Below are 21,068 nucleotides of genomic sequence, written 5' to 3' on the forward strand. Positions count from 1 at the left end.
GAGCCACCCTAGACCCACACCTTTCCCGAGGAGGTGAGGGACCAGTCAGCAGCACATTATCAGTGGTATCTAATGAGGAGAGGAAGGAACTACGATCTGTATATGGGCATGGAGAAAAAGGGGGAAAAAAGGCAAAGCCCCTCAGTGAGAAGCTCTGATTTCCTTGCCCATGGGCTGTTAACCAGGGTGCCCCTCTGGAGTGGCCAGGGCAAGGACTCCTCCCTGAGAGCTCCCTCCGAGGGTGGGCAGCAAAGCAAACCAGCTGGAGGCTCTGCTGACCTCTTTCTCCCTTTTGTCAGAGGAGAAGGTGCTCCGAGAGACAGAGCTGGGAAACTGCTAGAGAAGGAAGCAGGACAGATGCTGCACAGGGTATGTGGGGAAAGCTCCTGAGCGTCTCGCACCCGGGATGTGAAGTGGGGCTTATTCCCGGGGACAGTCACTGTCGAACAGAGAAACCTGGTCCCTCCCGTAGAGCTGGGTCAACACGTCCTCCAGTTCCCCCAGCGTCAGGAGCTGGACCTCGTTCTTGTCGTTCTCGGCAATGACCGCCCAAGCCTTCCTGTGGTTGGTGTCCACCTCACAGCAGGCACTGGACCAGATGTGGCTGGGTTTATTAACCTTCCCCTTGGCGATGTAGTTGTTCCCAGGCACGGCGCCCACGACGACGTAGGTGGTGTTACAGCCCTGGGTCCTCCTGATCATCGTTTGCTGCTCGTAGTTGTTCCAGGCGCCGCCGTTGAGTTTCTCATCCTGGGGCACTATGTTGGTGAGGGTGAAGGTAGCCGTCCTGCTGCTGGAGTCGAGGTGATGGCCGCTGGGGTTCAAATGGCCACGGTTCAAACCCGTCAGGTTCTTGTAGTCTTGGAGGATAGCCTGGCTCTTGCTGAGTTGCTCTGAGCTGACATCGAAATAATTTAGGAGGGTCCACTCTTTTTCCATAGTTTTGGGATAACTTGGACCCATCAGCTTGACAGGTAAAGAAGAGGAAAAGGTGTTAGTATTGGGGATGGGAGTGATGGAGCAGGTTTCTCTGAAGCAGAAGTCTCTGAGTGCTGAGCACCCATGTTTTGTCATCTCAGTGTATGCACATGTATGAACTGGAGAGAAATAAAGCTGCCCCTCCCCGATGAACACAAGAGGTTTTTTTTAAAAAAAAAAAACCTAAACCCATAAAGCTCAGAATTTGACTGCTCTCGATTTGACTTGTGACCTTTGAAATCCAGCCTGCAGCCTGCAGTGGGAGTGTGGGTGGACGCATGAGACAATGAGCATTTTCCACTCCCAGGTTTGAAAGGTGACTTTGGGGAGACATCTCCCCTGCCACATCTGGTTCCCTTTCCTCTCTTCTCCACATCCCACATCTCCCAGGGCTCTCCCCAGTTCCTCCCACTCCCATGAATCACATCCAACCTTCATCACCTGCATATAATCACGCCATCATCAGCCCTGGCCTTTGCTCTGTCCAGCCCCGTTTCCACAAGAGTTCTCTCAGTCTCTGTGAAAGGTTTTCATGCCTTTTTTAATCCAGCTGTCAACACCCTAGTGTTTTACAAGCTTAGAGAAAAAAAGCAGACAGATATCCTCTTTGAAGGCTGGGTGTCTTACGGAGTCCTTGAAGGTGGACAGGATGGGAAAAGGATGAGCAGAAGAGCTGTGGAGCCCAGAGGACTCCCAGGAGGAGATGAGAGGGACTCAGCCCCTTCTTCTCTTGTCCTGCTTTGCCTCTCACTTGGGAAGAAGTATGGGCGGTTGCTTCAGGTGTATCATTGGCAAACACCAGTGTTTGCCTCCTCTGTCCCCACACACAGGGGGGTGTGTTGGGAAACCGATCCTAGAGGTGAGGTTTCCCTGGGAGGGCTGTAGTTCAGTGCAAAGATGAAGCTTTTTGCTCAGTAGGCAAAAATACCTCAATGCAAGTGGGATCTGCTACTGCAGCGCTAATAACGTGTCTTGGAGCTGATCTGAGCCAGGTAGCACAGATGTGCTCCTTCTGCAGCTTCGCTGAAAATAAGTTAGAAACGATCAGCCTCTTAAAGGAGCTCATAATCCCCACAGAGATCTGGGGAACCCAAATTCTGCAAAAAGGTCTCTGATGAAAGTTTCACAGATCACAGACTCTACAGGTGGCCTGGGTCCATGGTCCAGGAGGAAAAGAAAGCTTTTCATCCCCCCTAAATGTGGAGCCTGCAGTGGTACACCACCAAGTTAGTTACTTGAGTTCCTATGAGTAACAAGTGCAAATGCTTTTTTTCATAACTATAACACCTTTCTTTTCATATTTAGGGAAACACATTTAGCCTTTCTCTGGAACAGGGCATATGGCTTTCCTCTGTGGCTCATTTTCACCTAAATTCCCTACTGCTACTGTGCCCCCAGCAATGACCTGAATTTCCTCTTCTTCTGTTCCATCATGTGCTTGTTTATTTTTACCGAAGGTCTGAAGTTTGCCAGAAGGACGTTTGGGAGGGCTCTGTAGTTTTCAGAGATCTGTGTGTCTGGCAGATCCTTTTGAACCAAGCCCGAGGCAATGGTGGTAAGGGGCAACTGCAGGTAGATGGAGATCACGCACCTCTTGACTTAACCGATACAGATCCTACTCACTTTTCGCTGCCTGAAATATCACTCAATGAACTCACCCATTGTGAACCTAACCCTCTCATCGCTGAGTGCCTGTGCCTACACTTTTTCACTGGGTCTTCACACCCAATTCTGAGTTTCTTTGCACTTCTCTCCTACCCCTTATGAAGCCAAATTGACTCTTAACTGGGAGCAAATAAGCTATGTCAGTAACGCAAAACAGCTAAGGGTGGAGATCAGAGTCCAGCACAGTTGGTCCCTCAAATTTAGCTGCTGTTGGATGTCTTTTCCCCGTCATTTGGTCCCTGTATGTCTTTTCCCCATTGTCTGGTCCCCCATCACAGCACGGGACAGGGAAGGGGGGTCATTTGACTTAATATAAATTAATGTCATGTAATTTGTAATAATAAAATAATTTGACTTAATGTTCCTGTAAGGCAAATGTCAAAAAATGGGCATTTATGGGATATGACTCATCTCATCCTCCTGCTGATGGCTCAGATGCATCAGAGGAATCGTGTGGTGAAGGTGTTTGAAGGTAGATGAGTTGAATCCCATCCAGTGGGTCTATTTGCATGTGTGTAGGGGTGGGAGGAAAAAGAAGGTTTTGGTTAAGTGCTGCAGTCCACCTTTTAACGACTGGAGGGTGACAGTGCTGTAAGAGAGGACACTCACCTGCGGCTCAACCAGCCACGTTTTAGGTCTCTTGCCAGATCCCGGCTGGTAGAGGTAAGCAGAGTACACGGGAATACGCCTGTTCCTGTCGTACAGGGTGGCAAAGTAATACTGGTTGTTGTAACGCTGGCAGATCCAGGCTGGGTTCTCTGGCTCCAGGGCTTCATTTGGGGGGGTCTCCCGGAAGAAAAACTGAGGGCATGAACTTTCAAATGATGTCACCACCTCGCTGCGTCCCAGCCAGAGGCAGCTCACCAAGACCTGCAGCAGCAGCAGCAGCAGCATCGCGGGGAGGATTTCAAGTGAAGGGCTCTTGCTCACCTGGAGGGCAAACGCAGAGGTACACTCAAGCTAGAGAAAGCTCATCACGGCCTGGAGTCATTTTTGTGCTTGTGGGACATGGCTGGTGGAGGAGGGGACTATGAGAGAGCAAGGAGGGGACATCTTCTGTCCTCCTGGATATGGAAAAACCAACAGGGGAATATGGGTGAAATCTAAAACAGGTTTTAGGTGCCTAGAGGAGGCAGCAGTGGGAGAATTTAGCCCATCTGAGAAGGGATCCAAACCCAGCCCACATCTAATCAGCTCACATAGAAAAGTTTTCTTGGAACTGAGACATGGTGTTGGGACAAGGCCACCTTTTCCAACCTACCTGTGTTGGCCAAGACCTCAGCTTTTGCATTGGCACTGGAGAAAAAAAAGCCTGAAGCAACGCAGGGGCTGCAAGCCGCTCTTTCAGAATACCCTTTCACTCCCTTCTGCTCTGAGGACCTCCCCACAGCAGAGGACCTGCAGCTGGGGACATACTCTGCTCAGCCACCTGCGATGCTGAACTGGGCTTTAGTCTTGTGGGGGATTTGGAAGGGAAATAACAGTGATGCTGTGCTTCCTACATGTCTCTGGCCCCATCCAAGCTCACACAGATAGGCAGCTCTTCTGTTCCTCTGTGCTCTCGGCAGGATTAATCTCCCCTAAACTTAGGTCAGATGTTTAACCCAAAGTGGCCCAGCTTGGAGTCCTGGCTCTTAGCTGACGCTGGGAAACGTGTGTCCTGCTGCTCAGCTTGCATTTTCAGGGTGTTGAACCCCAGACAATGAACTTGCAGACACACGGATACAGAAGGAGAAGGGGCCAAGCAGATGGTAGCAGCAAGCACGAGGGATGGTGTCTCTATCTCCTCAGCACCCTGGCTGTTGCTGTAGCAATGCAGATATTGAGGGGCAGTTCTTCCCACGGTCGCACAGGATTCCTGCTGATCCACATCTTTAGCTTTGCTGATCGTTTTTCCTGCACAGTGAAAGGTGCTGGTGCAGGAATTTCTATTTCTTGAACAGAAAGAGGCCCTATTTTTTCTTTCTCAGGTGTTGACATGATTTTCAACAGTCAGCAAGATCTTTCTTTTTGGAGACAACTGCTGAAAAAAATCCCTGTGATGCTGGCAGTGATGCAGGGTGCTTTATCTTCTTTCAGATGCACCGCAGGCTTTGGGATAGCAGTGATATCTCCATTTTCGTTGCTAGACATTTGATTGAGTGGTTTTAAAACAATTTTAAATAAGGCAGGCGGGAGAAGCAGCTAAAAGGATTCACGGGACAGAAAGCTGCCATGGCCTCTAAACATAAACCCCACCTTTGGCTGGGTAAGTAAGTGAGCTGAGGACTACTGAAGGCTTGAAAAGTCACCTTGCACATTTGCTCTTTTCTTATTCTTTTCCCTGACCTTCTATTAATTTCCATTAGATTCAGGATATTGAGCTAGATATACCCTTGCTCTGAGCCAAGACATCTGGTCCTTTATCTCTTTACTGGTGCTGGATCAGGAACGTGGTGACCAGTAAGCTGAAAACTGAGAAAAGTGAACCACGAGAACACGTCACGTATTACAGTACTCTGCAGAGCATGACCGTGTCTGCCCCAGCTCAGGCATAAAAGTTACTGAAAAGTCCTTCTTTTGTACCACCCCCTCCACAAGCCTAAAATATATCGAACTAAATATCAGATATATAGAAACCCACCTACCGTTTGAAAGAGCGTCACATAAATATTTTTATTCACAGGACTCTGCTCGCGGCCCCAAAGTGGTAGAGGACTTTCAAATGCCTCTGCTACAGTCTGAAACTGGCTGTGACCCTAGGGCGGTTTATATATGATCTCCAGGAAGGCAGAGTTGTTAGATTTCTCAAACAGGGTTTAGAGGGAGGTTGTCCAGGGGTGGAGCCAGGACCTGTGTTTTTCCAGAGGTCTTTTGGAAGGTCATGGATGAAATTATGGTCCTCAGTAAGTTCCACCCCCCCCACACACACACCCTCCTTATTCAACAGTTTGATGTGAATTTTCCAGGTGACTTGGCAACTGAAACTTATGCAAGGTGTTTTATGGCATTTCTGATAACCTTGAATCAAGTCTTGCCCACAGCTGTGAGCCAAACTCTGCCAGTGGCCCAAAACAAGACCTCGAATCTACCCTTTCCCAATGTTGCTCATGAAGGAGGGTACAAACCCAGCTCCCACCTGCTTGGTGCCTGCTGTAATCAACAGGCAGTAAGTAGTTCGTAAGAAAAGCGGTGTTGCCACATCAGGTGTAAAGGAGTGCCTGGCTGCAGTAGCCACCCTCCGATCAGGAGGGGACACTGATGCTTCTTCAGAGCATCTTGTACAACCTTTGTGAGACTCCTGTGCTGCAGGTAGGAGCATTCAGATACAACTCAATGCCTGGTGTTCACTCTTAGCTAATGAAGATCTTGCTGGAGCCTAGGCAATAATCCATCCTCAAAGGGACATCCAAGACAGGCAGGAGAAATTGCAATCATCAAGAGGAATGATTAAAAAAAGCCAAGACAGAATCTGTTTTCCTACGATTAGACAACTTAGTTTGCCATCAGGCGCTTCCTTGTGCATCTGTTCCCAAGGCTTCCCATGCTGATCGTTTCCCTGAAGCATCCTTGGCTAGGTTCAGCATTTGGCTGGGGCAGGAGGTGAGCAGCAGGAACACTGCCACCACTTCAGAGTGCCCCACCAGGTTTTGGTGACTTTTCCAGATGAGTGACATGTTGCCAAAGCTGCTGAGGGCTTCAGATCTAATGGGAGGTCCGGGATCAGCTTCTGAGAGTGCCAGCTCATAGTGGGGCAGTTTATTCCCTTTGGGAATAGCATTCTTTCTTTGAGGTTTTTATCCGAGCATCGCTAAAGGTTATTTTTTTCCCAGAGCCCACCTGATTTTATTATTTGTCCAAAGACCAGGGATTAGCTCGTGTAGTGACAATTTCCAAGTTTCTTCCAGTCTCTTCTGTCTCTAAGTTCTCTCTCATATTCTCCAGATCTTTACTTTTCTATGCTTGAGTTTCTTTTCCAAGTCATTCCTTCTGTCCTTGCCCTCCTTAACATAAAATGTGAAAGAGCGGCAAAACACACTGCATGCATAAACTCTCATTTCCTCCTTGGAGGGAGTATGTTAGAGCTCAGCAGCTGCAGCCCACCCTTCGTCTGATGTATTTGTTCTGAAGCTAAGGAAACACTTTAGCAATTGCAGTCAATGGTGAGAAAGGACCAAGAGCTTACCTTGACGCAGAGTCTCAGAACAAGCGGCTTAATTGTTTCTTCACTCTTCTCCCTGGGGAAATGGTTTTCTGACCCCTCAAGAGTCCCACTGCAATATATACTCAGTCGTAACTCTGCCGCTTCTCATGAAAAGGGAAATTCACAGAGAAGAGAGGATTTCTACTGTTATTCAGGGGAGATTTGCTCATGCCTGCCCAGAAATGGGGTGACAATTGCTATTTGCTGTTTCCTCAGGATTCTTCCCAAGTTTCCTGACTTGCAGCATCACGAGTCAGAAGCAGATAACTGTATCATCTGCTGACTTCCCTTTCCATTTCCTCATTCCCCATGGGGCACTCCCACTGCTGCTGCAGCACCTACATGTGTTTCTGTTCCCAGCAGACCATCTCTGGTCGCATCAGACTGCTAAGTACACACAGATGTTCATGGTCTGCTCTTCTATAGCCTCTCAGAATATAATTAATAGGGTCAGGCTACGTATTTTCCCATGCCTGATTGCAAAGGCTTTGTAACAATACATATTAATGCCATCCTCCAGATCCTGGGGGCACACCTTGGTCTCTGCTTGCTGCTGTACAGCCACTGCTGAGCCTGTGTTCAAATGGGATCCCAATCTGCCCAGAAAGGAGCCTCGGTGAAGACAGGGTTTCTCCCCTTAGGAGTGGATAAAAAGGATTTGGGGGGATGGATACAGAGACTGAGGTTTGGTAGGCTGCACTCTTGGCCTCAGAGGACAGAGGGAACGAAAAGGGTTAGCTCCTATGGTCTCTCTAAGAACAGCTGGAGGGAAGATGTTGCTTTCCTACATTATTTGTGGGATGGAAATGGGACTAAAGATTGCTAATGATTATGGCCAAGAATCATCAGAAATGGGTATGACAAAAGTCACGGACTCTAAGAAGGGTCTCTTGTCCTGAGCTGCACACTGGAGCAGAGTTTAAAGGGTTCTGGCAATATTTTGTACAAATGTTTAAAAGCTGCAGGGAGCATGACTGTTTTATCTGGAATTTTTCATTTCTGTAAGGACCCCTAGTAGCCAGGCCACATGCTGTGTGTCTTACCCTACATACCTCTGAACCCCAAGGGTTTAGTCTCTCTGCTCTAGCAAACGGCCCCTCCTGTAGCCCAGTAAAAGCATCAGTGGGAAGCAGTTGCTCGCACTGGATTTCACTCCCTGAGCTCTGCCCTTGCCCTCTGGGTCTGATCCTGCTACATTTTGTCAGAGCAAGAGCTTGGCCATTGAAAGCATGTCTTGAGGTAGTGGAGAAACGGGATTCTGCGACTCTGGTTTAAAACAGCTTTTGATGGACATTTCTGAAGAAGAATAGTAAGGTCCTGAGCTTGATGTTCAGGCAATCCTTGCTGGTCCTCTGCTTTTAACACAGGAAAGTGTCAGGTCATGGTTGGAGTGCTGCCGCTCGCAAAAAGTCATTATATACAGAGAAAGGAAGAGGACAGGCAGTCAACACCAAGTCTCTTTCTTCAAAAAGGCCTTAAAATATCCACAGTGAAAGAGTAAGCAGGGAAAGCAGATACTGCCTTAGGTAATACAATCAATACCCAGCTGTGATATCAAAAATGCAATGGAAATGTAGCTCAAGTTTTCAAAAGGCCTGATGGTGAAATCCCACGCAGTGCAAGTTGCAGCAAGCCAGTCTTGATAACAAAAGATTTTCCATGTAATTGGCATCAGCGAAAGCTAACCTGGGTTAACTCTTACAGTGGACCAGTGGAGCTGTTTAAAATCCTTACGTGGGCACTCTTCTTTTGGAAGTGGAGGAAAATGAGTCCAGTTTAGTTGCGAATGAATGAGCAGTGGGAATGAAACCAAACTCTTCCACTTGTCCACAGTTTTAATTAATCTGGGCAAACTTTCCCAAGTGCATCCAAAAAGATGTACTGTGTCTAAGGTACAGAAAACAGTCCAGGAATACTGTAACAACGAGTTGGTTGTTATAACCAGAAATAACCAGAAGAAGCTATGAACCTCTCATCCTACTCCTGAGGTCTATGAGGTCATGCTTTTGCATGTCACTGATTTTTATAAAAATGTAATGTTTAATAACTGGCATTATTCTGCCTTTCATGACAGTGTAAGCAGTGCCTATATGTTGTCCAGAGCTGTGCACTTTCTGGATGGAGAGGTAATGTAAGTGATGTTGGATGAGCTCTCCTGCAGGCCAGCTCCTACGTGGTCTGTCCTGTACGAAAAACCTCCCTTTCTTCAACTTGTAAAGGTCAGAGATGGAAAAATCCTATTGGATCCTCCAGTCTTCTCCCAGTTGTGAGCCCAGAGATTTCTAGATGAAGTACTTCCAATTATTTTAACCATGTCATGGTTGAAAAGAAACAGGACTTACAGCACTTTTCTGGGGACAGTGTATCGAAGTCCCCATCTGGCTTCTCCATGAGGGTGTTCTCCTGATACCCACCTCAGTTTTCCTTCTATCAGATACAGACAGCAGTCCCACCTCCTGCTCAAAGCAGGGCAATCTGTGAGGTAGCTGTGCAAATGCAGGGAAATGCAAATACCTCTCGTGACTGCAGTGCAGGGTAAAGGGGATTTTGAAGCAACAGTGTCAGAGGAGGGCACTATTTCTATTGCAGAAAAAAGAGGTGCCACCAAAGCCTTCTTTTGAGTCTTCGGTCCCCAAGAAGAAGCAAATGAATAGCCAAAGAGATGCTAAGGAGATTGAGCGGTGCAGGCCTTCACGAGGAGTAAATCACAGCATCAGAAGCCAAATGAGTATAAGGAAACCAAATGCAAGCAAGAGAAATGTCTCTTGGACATGTGAATCAAGGAGACATATGCTGTTCTGGGCTGTTCTCCTTAGAGGGCAGCAAAGATCCTGGTATCCCATGGCCACAGGCAGGACATGAAGATGGAGGCAAGCAAATGTCACTCCAGTCTTCAAAAAGGGCAAGAAGGAGGACCCGAGTAACTACAGACCGGTCAACCTCACCTCCATCCCTGGAAAAGTGATGGAACAACTTATCCTCGGTGCTGTCTCTAGGCATATCAAGGGTAAGAGGGTTATTAGCAGCAGTCAACATGGCTTCACCAAGGGGAAGTCATGTTTGACCAACCTGATGTCCTTTTATGAAGACATATCCAGGTGGATAGATGAGGGTAGTGCAGTGGATGTGGTTTATCTTGCTTTCAGTAAAGCATTTGACACCATCTCCCACAGCTGAGAAAGTGTGGTCTGGATGACCAGGTAGTGAGGTGGATTGTGAATTGGTTGAAGGAAAGAAGTCAGAGAGTTGTGGTCAATGGGACAGAGTCTAGTTGGAGGCCTGTATTTAGTGGTGTCCCTCAAGTGTCGGTACTGGGACCAGTACTATTCAATATATTCATCAATGACCTGGACGAAGGAACAGAGTGCACCATCAGCAAGTTTGCTGATGACACAGAACTGGGAGCAGTGGCTGACACACCAGCAGGCTGTGCTGCCATTCAGAGAGACCTGGACAGGCTGCAGAGCTGGGCGGGGAGACATTTAATGAACCACCACAAGGGCAAGTGTAGAGTCTTGTGTCTGGGAAAGAACAACCCCATGGACCAGTCTAGGTTGGGGACTGAGCTGTTGGAGAGTAGCGTAGGGGAAGGGGACCTGGGGGTCCTGGTGGACAGCAGGATGACCACGAGCCAGCCATGTGCCCTCGTGGCCAAGAAGGGCAACGGCATCCCGGGGTGGATTAGAAGGGGGTGGTCAATAGGTCGAAAGAGGTTCTCCTGCCCCTCTGCTCTGCCCTGGTGAGATCCCATCTGGAATAGTGTGTCCAGTTCTGGGCCCCTCAGCTCCAGAAGGACAGGGAACTGCTGGAAAGAGTCCAGCGCAGAGCCACAAAGGGGATGAAGGGGGTGGAACATCTCCCTCATGATGAAAGGCTGAGGGAGCTGGGTCTGTTTAGCTTGGAGGAGGCTGAGGAGTGACCTCCTCAATGGTTATAAATACGTAAAGAGTGAGTGTCAGGAGGATGGAGCCGGGCTCTTCTCAGTGATGGCCACTGACAGGACAAGGGGCAACGGGTGCAAGCTGGAGCACAGGAGGTTCCACATGAACATAAGGAAAAACTTTTTCCCTGTGAGGGTGACAGAGCCCTGGCACAGGCTGTCCAGAGAGACGGTGGAGTCTCCTTCTCTGGAGACATTCAAAGCCCTCCTGGACACGTTCCTGTGTGACCTGCTCTGGGTGGTCCTGCTCTGGCAGGGGGGTTGGACTAGGTGATCTTTCGAGGTCCCTTCCCACCCCTAACACTTTGTGATTCTGTGATTCTGTGATGTCCAGAGACTGGACATACCACCCTCATCGTCCTATGTATCACCTCTGGTTTTGGGAGGTATTCTGCTAATGTGAGCGAGGGCAGATTGGGAGTGCAGACACCCCAGGGCCAGAGCACTCTGTTGCAACAAGCAGGATGCTGAGACACAAAAGTCTCACCCTACCGCTACGTCGAGTATATTCACCCTTGCCTGGTGTTCAAATAAGCGTGAGCTTCAAAGAAGGCTTGGGAAAACTGACCCAGACCAGACCAAAGATTTGAGGTCCCCAGCAGAAGCAGCAGCTGCTTCTTCTGTCCCTCCTCAGCGTCCCAGAAGTGGCCTCAAAGCAGCTTTGCCATGCAGCGATCTGTTAAGGAACGTGGCCCATCTCCCATGCAAACAACACAACCCTTGTCCAGGGCCATGTAAAAAGCATCACATTTATGGAGAAAATTCAGGAAAAAGGCAAGGAAGTAAAAGATTTACTAGGTTGCCTAATCCCTCCAAGGAGAACATGTGTGTATTTTTAGTTTTAAACTGTTTACCTTGAGATATTCTTCTATGCAACGTGCTAAATGCTGACTTATGGCAATCCTTGCATTTTGGAGACAAACGTGTTCCATCCATCCTTTCCCTGCAAGGGTCAAGCAGTGCTTTTAATATATTATGGTTCAGCTGAAAAAGCTTGCACGTGATTTGGGTAACTTTAGTTACACTAACTCCACGAGACTGAGTGCCACAGTCCCTGTGCATGCAGAGCGGGTGACACTTAGGTGACAGAGGGGTCTCCGCCCTGCCACGGATGAAGCATCACCCTGATACAGATACTCACCAGCCGAGAGCTGCTGAGTTGCTTGTGGTTACTTTTACTTTTTCAGTTTTGTTCAGCTTTGGAGACCAAAAATCAGTCCGTTATTTTCACTTTCCGATTCTCATGCAGCAGCACGGAGTCCGCCGGGGAGGATTAGGCAATAACAGAAACCCCTCGTCACAGAGGCACACCAGTACTTCTGTGTGTTGGGTGTTGATGGATGAAGAGATGGCAGGAAGGAAAAAGCAGGATATTTGCTTGGGAGCAGAGGTAAAACGTGGACGGCAAGAGCAGTGATGCAATATTGATGTAGAAGGAAAATAAGAGCGCTGTGTTTGTAACTCTGACACATGGAAATCTTCAAATAATCCTATATAAAAATCTTACAAAGGAAGAAATAATAAGAGATGCTCATCCCCAAAATCTCTCTATATGGGATTCATTCATCCTAACTCAGGCATTTGAAAAGGAGATTTCCAAACCTGCCCTTTATAGTCAATGGGGAGAAAAAAGTATCTCCAGAGATGTGTGTGTTCACCCAAATTAAGTGAATGTAAAACTTAAAACTGTAAAATAGTTCAAGTAACAGTGTTTATTTCTGTGTTGAGTAAAAAGGCAGTCAAAGCTGATAGCTCAATCCCAGATGTCTGACTTTTGGATACTTAAAAGCCTTGTGCAATAAACCCACCCCCTCTCTTGGTGGCTCTGGTTTTGGGGTCTATCTGGAAGCGCATTGCAGGCCAAGTCACACCATCGCTGGGGTCACGTCTACAGGTTTTGAAGCAGCTCTTTCCCACGTACCCAGGCAGAAGCTTGGTTCTTGCACTGTGGTATGAAAATCAGCAGAGAACTTGTGCGTCTTAACACCTTTTGTGAACTAGAAGTGGTTGCAGATGCAGTCTGGGTTATGTCAGACAGATGGGTTTCCCCACAGGAAAAAATCTGTTTGCTCGAAGTTCAAGACATTCAACCCCATGACTCAGGGTGGGGAGGGCTGTCTTCTTGCTCAGTTTATGGTGCTGCACTAAAAAAGGTGAGTGTTGAATCGATGGGGAAACCCTGCCAGAGAGGTCAGGGCTGGGTGGTCAGGGATGGAGGAGGTGTACTCTCATGAGAGGAAAGGGAGGGACCGTGCACATTTGGGTCAGCAAGCACAGATCACTCCTGACTAGATCTTCCTAGCAATGCCTGCTCACTTGGCCTTGGTCATGAAACATTGGCACCAAAGGGGAGGTCTAGAGAGATCGGGGATCTGTCCTTTTGCATTTTCTAGGGCTTGTGAGACCCCTTTCTTCTACTCCTCCAGTTTGCTTCTCCTTCAAAGGGCTCCCTTGTTCAGCTTGGCAGCACAGCAGCTTTGCTGCTGTACCTGAAATAGTCAACCCCAGCCTTCAGCACAGCCTGTTGAGGTGATTCAGTAAGCAAATGCACTCTCTCTGCAAATTTGGAGCACGTCCCACTCTCCCTCCTCCAGGCTTTGCTCACCTTTATGGGCAGCGGGTCACCCACCTCCAGCAAGGTGCAAACTTCATCTGGAGAAAAGCAGCGGGACCGAGCTGATGCACTCCTCCAGTTGACTGCTGGTCTCGTTGACAGCAAGGGAAATCAAAGGGTAGCAGGTTGGGCTATCAAGTATCTCACACCCTGCAGTTCCTCCGGTAAAATGGAAGTCCCAAGACATTAAAGCAACTCTGAACCTGAATTTGTGGGTTTTCCTTCCTTCCACCATGCAGTGAGAAAAGCACACTTCTTCACAAGCTACAGAACACTCACAACTGTGCTTTGATTTCATGAACAGGCTGGTCTGTACGGAAACTAATCCATGCTGTGGCTTCACACAGATACATTTTTAAGAAGACGAAATAACTTATTAATACAACCTGTGTATTAAGCCTCCTTTGATTTCTCTTCCTGGAAGATGTTTGTATATTAGGGCCAGGATTTCACCTGTACATGGACTCCCAAATCCTGTGGAGACTTGGGCTGGTTTGAAGCTGCTCTGAGATTCGCTGCCAAGGTGGTCTGAGCCACGGAGGTTGAAGGACTCAGGCTTGTTGAGTCTGGCAAAGGGGAGGCTGAAGGGCAGCTCAATAGCTGCCTACAGCTACTTGGGAAGGCAAGGATGATAAAGTCAAGCTCTTTGTGGTAGAGCCAGCCACTATAATGAAGGGCAGCAGCCACAGACTGTAGCTTGGGAGGTGCAGGTTGAAGAGCAGGATGAAAAATGTCTCTAGGCAGGTAGTATGGCGCTATGACAGGTTGTTGGGAAGTGACAAATGATGAATTGTGAAGGTGACTCAAGGCTTAGCTGGATGAAACCACGGCTAAGCCAGCCTACAGCTGACAGTGCTTCCGCTTCAAGCAGGAGGTTGAATAATTAGGTCCCTTCCAACCCAAACCATAATTAGAGTCCTCCAGCTGATGTTGTCAACCAGCATTTCTATGACCCTTTGGTAGATGCACCTCCCATCTTCACCCCCCACTGCCCTGCCCTGCCCCGACACACTCAGATATTGTCTGGAAAATTATAACAAGGCAGTAGATGACCAAATTCCCTGGTCCTGAGGCTTGTACATGAAAGTCTTCCTACAGCCCAAAGCCACAAAAAGCACACCACATACCTCAGAGAGCCGAGAGGAGGGCACGTTTCCAGATTCCTGGTTCAGACTCCTCTGGGGGACAGACACCAACCAGATGAGACCCCCCATCAGCTCATCTGCCCCCACAAGGAGAGACTGATGACAACCAACAGTCTCTGCACTCACTCGGTTCCTTTGCTAGCCATGGAAAATCACCCCATCATGAGAACTTCAACCACCCGGGAGCCCCAGGTTGGCCCTCTCTGCAATAAACACAGGCTGTGTTACTGCACGTTAATTATGCTGAGGGTAATTAGTAGTTACGTCAACACGAAGATTTCCAGTTAGGCTGCTGGCTCGCTCTGTATGGAAATTAGGTTGTTGATTGTGAGCGGAAATACGTCAGCCCAAACTCCAGAGGAAAAACCTTGTTGCTAATTAGGAAGAGCAGCCCCTTCTCCGGGGTTGTGCCTTGGGTTGTCTCTGCCGGACTTGGCATCCCCTGAAGCCCGTGGATGTGGCATGGCATGAAGAGCCAGCTGCCCATGGTGGGCAACCCTGATCTTCACCTCTGAAGATGTCAGCTCTAGTTGTACCAGTGCTCACTGCCTCTAGCCAGGAGAGATGTGACAAGGCTGCATCGTGGGAGGGTGGCAGATCCTGCTGATATACAGGCACCATCTTCTGTTAAGAGACAGAAGTTGTGATTTAAGAGAAAGCCCTCCGAGATGTTGAAGCTGCCAGGAGAGACCTTACCCCTGTTAAGTGCAACATTAACTATGTATTTAGTCATTTTGTATTTTTGTGACTTTTCCTGCCGTTACTGAAAAAGCCAGACTTCTAAGTAAACAGATCCTTCACTCATAAATCTTGCTCAGTGCTCACACTCACTGATTCCTGAACATATTTTCAGTAAAAGGTTCAGATGTAACACTTAGCTTTTGGGAGGGTGATAAAACCACTGGGTATTAAGTGCTAAAATGCCACTTAGGTCGATCTTAGGCATTCATTCAACAAACTTACTGAGTTTAAGTTAGGATCTGTGTTGAAGAGAGCATGAGCAAACGGCCTGCTCTTCCCAACTGCAGGGTGATGGTTTTTCTTACAGTGGACAGCGAGCACGAGCCAGCCACTTGAGTTGAGTGCATATTAGTGGGACGTCAGTATGAAACCCTTTGCATTTTGAGTGCCTGAGACATAAGATGTTAATGTTTTCCAAGTGCATTTCAAGGATGTATATGTTAAAGATGGTGACTAACTCTAAAATCAACAAAATCTGCTCTCTGCTACCTGCTACTTAAAATTTGCATCTGGAATGCAAGCTGAGGACCAGTGGGAATAGACACCTCTCAGACATGGACACCCGCTGCTGCATCACGACGTGTGGGTGAAGAAAGTCGCCAGGACTCAAATCCTGGCCAGGAACGTGTCCTAACTAAACTGCATTCACAAGAAACTGTCCCTCGAAGCCAGACTAACCCAGACAAACAATTGCAACACCCTCTCCTAGCTCACCCCATCAAAATGACTCAGACTCCCAGATTTGTTTCCGGAGCTCTGTTGATGGCTAAGCAGGATTTGCCCTGTTGAAAAGGTAGGTCTCAGCATTCCCTTTGGAGTCAATAAAAGATAAATACACATTTCCAGGGCACAGTTCACACCAGGCAGATGAAGTGAATTATACTATAAAAGTGCTTATTTCTCCCTGATGACTAGGAGGGATCTCAGGGTGACAAGTCCTGATTTACACCTCTAAGATTACACAAAGTGAGTCCCACTTTATGTTGCCATCTCTATATACATGATGTCAGTTTTATATCACTTACTTAGCCAAAGCATAACATAAAAATACAAAAGATATCCTTTTCCCAAAGCCCTTTCCTTATGGACAGACCTCTGACGCAAACAGCCCTTCCTCATTCATTCTCATGACCTTGGCAAGTCAATCCAGCAGGAATTTCAGTAGGAGGACCTGCTGCACACGCAGCACCTTTCCTGCGTGGCAGGATGCTCTCTTGAGGGCTCAAAAGAAAAATAATCAGTGTAGCAAGGAATAGAAGGGAAGGATGCACTTCACGCAATTCATTCCTAATGTTCTCAGATCCAGTTGTTTGATGTGGTTGGAGGAGCTCACAGAGGGTGAGGATCAGAGATACCTTTTTCTTACTTCTTGGCAGGGTTGGCTGGGTTTAGAGTAGTGTTCTGCATGTCACTCAAGCCTCAAATAGCTGTTAGCACCAGAAAACCACCTAGCATGAAGATGAACTCATGCTAAAGTAGCTATGGGCTAGATGCAAATTTGGGGTGCTTGAGAAATGAAGTCAAAAGCTGTTTGTGCAGGTGACTCGCTCCGAGTCAGACCTCCTGCTAGACCAAAAGCCAGCTCATGGATGCAATGAAGCGTGTCAAAAGCCACCTTATGCCTGCTCTAGGCTGACTCTTCCCCTTGTGATGCAGCCTTAGCTTGTAACACCCCACTTTCAGCCTAAATAGATGAGCTCGGAGGGCTGAGCGCAACCCAAGAGAACCAGTGACGCTTCATGGCTTGGTTTTCTGCTGAAGGTACCCCTTTGTGGGACATGGCCATTGCCAATAGGACACGTGAGAAAATCCCGGGTTTTGATGCTATGGATGCAGAACTCAATGCTTGTTTTCACTATAAGCATGTGGAGAACAAGTTTGCTATAAAAATATACCAGTGTCCCTAACAAGCAAGTGGGGAAATTTGAAATGGGTATTTCCAGGAGTATGTCAACAAGACACAGTGAGTCACGAATTGTGGTAAGCTAAACTCAGCATTTCCTTTGTTTTGTGGGTTTCTGCACCAACATGGTTTTGAAAGTGTTGTATACGGGCAGCACCTGACTTTCCAAGCAGGGGAGAGAGGAACGGGAACACGGAGGGCTGACGGGTCTGCAGGTCTAACTCAAGCAGGGTGAGAAAATGAGCCATAACAATGGGCAAATTCTTCAGTGATGAACGAAGATTTTTCTCAAAGAGAGGCAGACACGAACCCAGCAGGGAAATGCAGAAACCTGCACGCAGCCAGCTCAGACCTCACCTCAGTTGGCTCTCTGATGCCTTTCCCAAGATGAAGGCGCTTCCCTAGAACATGAACTTCACAGCAAGGACCGACTGCCAGGACCCATCTCTCAGCAGGGGATATTTGCTGGGATAGAGAAGGTAGCTGATGTGGTTAGAGAAGCATTGGGCGGCAGCAGCCTTGTGTCTGGGCAAGCTGCAACAGCAGTTGACCTGCAGTCCGCCATACGGGTCTAACCAGAGGTTGTTTCACTCTTGAAAAGCAAAAGCAGAAGTATCTGCTGACACCAGCGAGGAACACAGCCCAGCAGAACTGTTTTATAGGAGATGCATCTGAAATCCAGACTGGCTGATAAAAGGCAGATCCCACTAGTAATACATCTTCGGAGGTTTTTTCAGGTGTTTCTGCATGTCTAACCTTCAGGGCTGGACCACACTTTGTTGCCATCACTGTATCTCTAGATTGCCATGGTAGAAAAAGTCAGATTCACCAGTTCTCAGTATAGGCTGTTATGCCTGGGCAAAGAGAGAGCAAATGCCACCAGCAGCATTTGGGGAACCTTACATCAGAAGCACATCAACCTCATGGTGCAGGTACTGGATGCAAAGTGGTGGGCTTGCTCAAACTGTCCAATGTCAACACTTGGTGACACCATAAAACTTGGGATGGAGGTGACCTTGAGCAGCCTGATCTAGCATTGATGTTAGATGTGCTGCAAGCAGAAGTGTGGGCTCTCCAGAGCTCCCTTCCAACCTCAGCCTCTCCGTGATGATCTTTTTGTTCTTGCCTTGGGCTTCACAAGATGCAAAGTGTAGCTTCAGCAGGAGCCAAACCTGTGTCTCTCATGCTCAGTGTGCGGACACTGACCCTGCAGGAGCAATGAATGATGAGGCCGACCTGGAATTTGCCACCTACATCTCTCTTTCTTCTTCTTTGAACTCCCGTATCTGTAAAAACTAGAATTCTCTGTTAAAAAAACAATCTTCCTATGGTTACAGAGGGTGCTACCACCCAAAGGAGGTGAGGGGGAAGGAGGCAGCATGGAGTCAAGTCCAACCTCAAATTTCTAAAGGGAAATCTTTATAAAACCGTGGGCATTATGAAACAAGATCTGGAGAGTTATTCAAAGTAAGATCAAAATAAGGTCAACGAGGCTAAGGCTGCAGCAATAAGAAGGTAGAAAATACCAGGTTTAGAGCTTGGTTTCTGTGTCCTGGTTCTTGTTTTTAAGTCAGCCGCAGACCTAAATCACAGGAATCAGCACAAAATGCATTGCCTGATACTTTTAAGGTTTTTCAGCAGTAAGAAAAGTTTCTGATAAATGCAGAGCTGTTACCATCAGCCCCAACACGATAACCTGGGAGGTGTGCTACAGGAAACACAGCGCTGAGAACGTGACTCTCTTTTTGTACCACTCTCACACTTATTCTTGGATATTCCCCGTGGATGAGGTTCAACAAGGCCAAGTGCAAGGTCCTGCACCAGGGCCGGGGCAATCCTCGTAATCCACACAAGCTGGGGGATGATGTGATAGGGAGCAGCCCTGCTGAGGACTTGGGGGTGTTGGTGGATGAAAAGCTGGACAGGAGCCAGCAATGCGTGCTTGCAGCCCAGAAGGCCAATGGCATCCTGGGCTGTATCAAGAGCAGCGTGGGCAGCAGATCGAGAGGGAGGATTCTGCCCCTCTGCTCTGCTCTGGTGAGACCCCCCCTGCAGGGCTGTGTCCAGCTCTGGGGCCCCCACCACACGACAGACATGGACCTGCTGAAGTGGGTGCAGAGGAGGCCATGAAGATGCTCAGGGGGCTGGAGCAGCTCCCCTGTGAGGACAGGCTGAGAGAGTTGGGCGTGTTCAGCCTGGAGAAGACTCTGTGGAGACCTTAGAGCAGCCTTCCAGCACCTGAAGGGGTCCTACAAGAAGGCTGGGGAGGGACTTTTTACAAGGGCTTGCAGTGATGGGACATGGGGTAATGGTTTTAAACTGGAAACGGGTAGATTTAGATTGGATGTTAGGAAGAAGTTCTTTACCATGAGGGTGGTAAAGCACTGGAACAGTTTGCCTAGAGAGGTGGTGGATGCTCCGTCCCTGGAAACACTGAAGGTCAGGCTGGACGGGGCTCTGAGCAACTTGATCCAGCTAAAGATGTCCCTGCTCACTGCAGGGGGGTTGGACTAGATGGCCTTTGGGGGTCCCTTCCAGCCCAGTGCATTCCATGATTCTATGATGCTTTATTTGGAAAGCACGTTGGGATTAGTGGTACAAACTTGCCATTAAAATCCATGCATTTATTTAATATCAACCTCTGAAAACATAATTCTTCTGCAGAATTAAAACAGGTAACACCCCTCTTTATTGTAACCTAGGGCAACTGCTCAGCCAGATTATTCCATTACAGAGCTCATCTCTCCCAAAGATCAGAGGTGCCCTCCAGCTATTTGGGTATTATTTGTCAGTGCTTAGAACATGAAGTCTTCTGCTTATCCAAGATTCTTTCTCCGCGTGTCATGCTGTATATTGAACTTTTATTTTTACTCTTGTAATCACTCAAACATTCAGAAGAGAAAATAGAGGAATAGACTTAAAGATATTATTTACTCTCAAGCTACTCCAAATTATTTTCATTTAGCATCCATTCAGGCAGCTCATCTAGGTAGCCTTTAAAAGGCTGCATGTTGTTTATTCTCAGTCATTGAAACAAATTGGCCTGCAGGAACAATCTGTCCCTGAAGATAAGTAAATAACAGTTACAAATGGCAGGTAAAAACTCGTAGCTTTATTGGTTTCTCTACCAGTCACAGACTACTTTCTAGTAGAAGATGAATTTCAGTGCAAGTTACAAACACTGCAATTAATATTTTCCAATTTTATTATTGCAATTAATTTCAATAAGATTAGATAACAGTATTGATAAACTGGGCGGGGGGGGGGGGGGGGGGGGGAAGCCAGTATGGAGAATTTCTTTATCTGCCTTTCGCCCAGTGATGTCCAAGGGCAAACCACACACAGACACAAGGTGTTAGAAACTCTGGACTCTTTTCTTTCCTGATTATGTTGTTTGAACATAATCCATCCTGAAAGTCCCACCTTCCCAGCCCAAAAGCTGTCAGGCTTTCAGCAATCTACATCAGCAACCAAACACAAGGCAACCAGGTTTTACTTTCCAAAGAAACAACTGTTTTTAACACATGCATGTCACTCCACCCCATCCAGGGCACTCCAAAGATGTCACACGGGGGGAAGAAAACAGCCTGTCCACCCCATTGCTCTCTGCATGGTGCTGAGAGCTCTCGCTGGGGAAGGGGCTTTCCCCAGGAGCCACCATCTCGCTGCGCTTCTTCGCAAACGGGAAAGCAGAGCCAGGATATTTTTCGGACATTTTTTTGTTTTGTTTTTAGGAGAAGCAAAGCTGCCCTGCTCGGTGTCAGCAACCCCGATACAGGAAAGGGGGTTGTGTGCAGCATGTGCTAGAGGGCGTTCAGCCGTCTCGCGTAGGAAGCGGTGCGACACTTCCACGTACGCAGCAGTTACCGAGACCGCAGCACCTTGGTTTCAGCTGGGGA

The 21,068-nt window shown here is 47.9% G+C and overlaps 1 protein-coding gene across 1 annotated transcript; it reads right to left on the reverse strand.

Moving 5' to 3' along the window:
* Window positions 1-420: 420 nt before the first annotated feature.
* LOC104351596 (endonuclease domain-containing 1 protein) lies at window positions 421-3,537 on the reverse strand. Its single transcript, XM_009957730.2, has 2 exons — window positions 3,253-3,537; window positions 421-966 (listed from the first exon to the last, which is right to left on the reverse strand). Exons 1-2 carry the CDS (start codon window positions 3,535-3,537, stop codon window positions 421-423), a joined length of 831 nt encoding a protein of 276 aa, XP_009956032.1.
* Window positions 3,538-21,068: the final 17,531 nt, after the last annotated feature.

Source organism: Leptosomus discolor, chromosome 1, assembly GCF_034619465.1.
Source record: "Leptosomus discolor isolate bLepDis1 chromosome 1, bLepDis1.hap2, whole genome shotgun sequence".
NCBI classification, from domain to species: Eukaryota; Metazoa; Chordata; class Aves; order Leptosomiformes; family Leptosomidae; genus Leptosomus; species Leptosomus discolor.